At 36.7% G+C, this 2267-nt stretch overlaps 1 protein-coding gene across 1 annotated transcript in view; it reads right to left on the bottom strand.

Annotated features, from left to right (window-relative positions):
* BBS7 (Bardet-Biedl syndrome 7) overlaps positions 1–2267 on the bottom strand; it is a gene marked incomplete at its 5' end in the record, with an annotated part of 15004 nt that overhangs the window by 9886 nt on the left and 2851 nt on the right. The window contains 2 exons of the mRNA XM_008635735.2: positions 440–570; positions 1410–1526. Of these exons, the coding sequence (XP_008633957.2) occupies positions 440–570; positions 1410–1526 (248 nt within the window). The remainder of the gene's footprint in view (positions 1–439; positions 571–1409; positions 1527–2267) is intronic.

Here is a 2267-nt window from a genome sequence, read left to right as displayed (position 1 = left end):
TAACACTCTGACTGAAATGAAATGATCACTCTGGATCCAATTACTATTTTAAGCAATTCATAACCAAAGTAATTATGCTCAGTGAAGTCTTGAAGCTTCCATTTATTAATCTGTAAATTACACACTGTACACAACACTCTCCATTTTTTCACTGAGAGAGCAGCTCTGTATTAGGTTACACCCAGCAGTCAACTGAGCCAAAATTTTAGCATACACTCTCTACATTATCTTGATTTTTGCTCAAATCAGCACTACTTCACTTTCTGGCTCTTACATTGCTACCATACTGATTTCAAGTTCATACTGTCAATGTTACAAACCTCTTAAATTAAAAACAAACCACATATTTTAGCAGTAATGATCATGAGAGTTTTTAAATACAGATTATTGTTTTTAATTAATGTCTTCTTCCAGCAGAGTATGAAAGATGTAGACTTACATAATCATGTCGAAGGACAGGATCATCAGCACTCTCAAAGTTATAGATCTCTATCATTCCATCATCTCGTCCAACGAGTAATTCCTTAACTCCATCTCCCAGAATGTCAAAACTATCAATACACAGAATACCTAACAAAGAAGAAAACAAAGCCATTTGCTTCATCTTTATTAGTTTATGACACAATAATACAGAGGTCATGCTCAGTTACATGGAAAGAGACTCCTGGCCAGCTTTTAAGGTGTTAATAATGAGATTTCTGGATGAGTGCTCAAGAGAGCTGAAGTCCCTCCCCTGTGCTTCAGGTTCAATGTTAACTTTTATGGCTCCATATTTCATAGAAAGACTACGGACATATGAGGAAGCATTTAAAGAAAATAACGTGGTGATAACTCTTATAATTAAATAAAAATATATTTATACATTCCATCCATGATCTTCTCTTTTACAAAGAAGTATGGGCTCACAGATGCTGCAGAAGCAGCACACCAAGGGTAAAACTGGGTAAGTTTTCATCAGTTAGACCTTATTGTGGAGACATATTCCACCTTCAGCCAAAACCCCTTATTGTGACTCTTTAGAGCCCTTGAAACCATTGAACAATCTGATAAATCTGGCAGGTAAATTTGCCAAATATGCACACACTTAGAAAAATGATAAACATTTCAATCAATCATATTTGAATCAACACTGTTTTACAGATGCCACTTTAAAAATAGTGTAAAAACAAAAGTATGCTAAAATACTGGAAATAATATGAACACAAGACCCAAAGCAAGACAAACTGATTAAAAGTATTTGTCAGAAAATCAGAAGAGTGAAAGAGACCTTAGTCACATTAGTATCATATACTGACATAATCACAATATGCCTCCAAAGTTAGCTATGAACAAGATTTCCTGATTATCCTACTTGTAACAAATCCTCAGGTATGCTGGGTAACTAAAGAGGGAGAGATTGAGACACATACCTCCTCTCTTCTTTTCATTTCCAATTTCCCACTTTGGTATTGCCTTGGTACCAGTAATCTGGGTGAGACCTAGCTTCCCATCAGAAGTTCCATACACAATTTCTTCCCCAGAATCACCTAAACACAGAAACTGAACTTAGAATCAATAAAGTCATGTACACTGATTTTAAAATGTTGTGTATTTACAGTCTACAGTCAATGGGAAAAGAAAGCACTAAATAGTGATGTGCAACAGAACTGTCAGGCTTTGAACCCAAAAACAAATCCATGAAAGCTGCACCCATCCCGATCATTTCCTCATGGCTATCACTATTCTGTGTATGGCTGCACCCCTGCACTGAAGTTCTGCCTAAAAACCACTCAAAAGCCAATACTTTCTATTTCAGCAAAGTTGGGCTATTCAGTGGCCTTTACAGAAGAAAAACAGAGAAATCCTTTCAGAACACACACCCACTATGGAATGTTGTGCCAAAATTTCAGCAATTAAGAACTACTTTTCCAAACCAGCTCTGGATGTTTGTCACACAGTCTAACTGAAACTAAATTAAGCGCCAGATTAACACCCTAAAGCGATTTCTGTGAGGTTAGAGCAGATTAGCAAGAAGGATAATCAAACTATTTTAAGCTTGAACCTTCCAGTCTTAGTTTATGCCAGCTCTATTCAATATTCTCAGCCACCCATGTATTCCAGTTATGGAAAGCCATGTGTAAGAGAAACACAAACCCAAAACCTGGACATGGCCTCCAAAAGTCCAACGTGTATTTACACAGTGAGACTCCTCATATCTCACTGCTGTTGTAAGAGGCCTTCAACTGAACGTGAATATAATTCAGAACTGCCTAAAACAGTCATATCTA

The sequence above is a fragment of the Corvus brachyrhynchos genome, unplaced genomic scaffold (assembly GCF_000691975.1).
Source record: "Corvus brachyrhynchos isolate BGI_N302 unplaced genomic scaffold, ASM69197v1 scaffold105, whole genome shotgun sequence".
Lineage (NCBI taxonomy): Eukaryota > Metazoa > Chordata > Aves > Passeriformes > Corvidae > Corvus > Corvus brachyrhynchos.
This window is presented reverse-complemented; position numbering and strand designations above follow the sequence as displayed.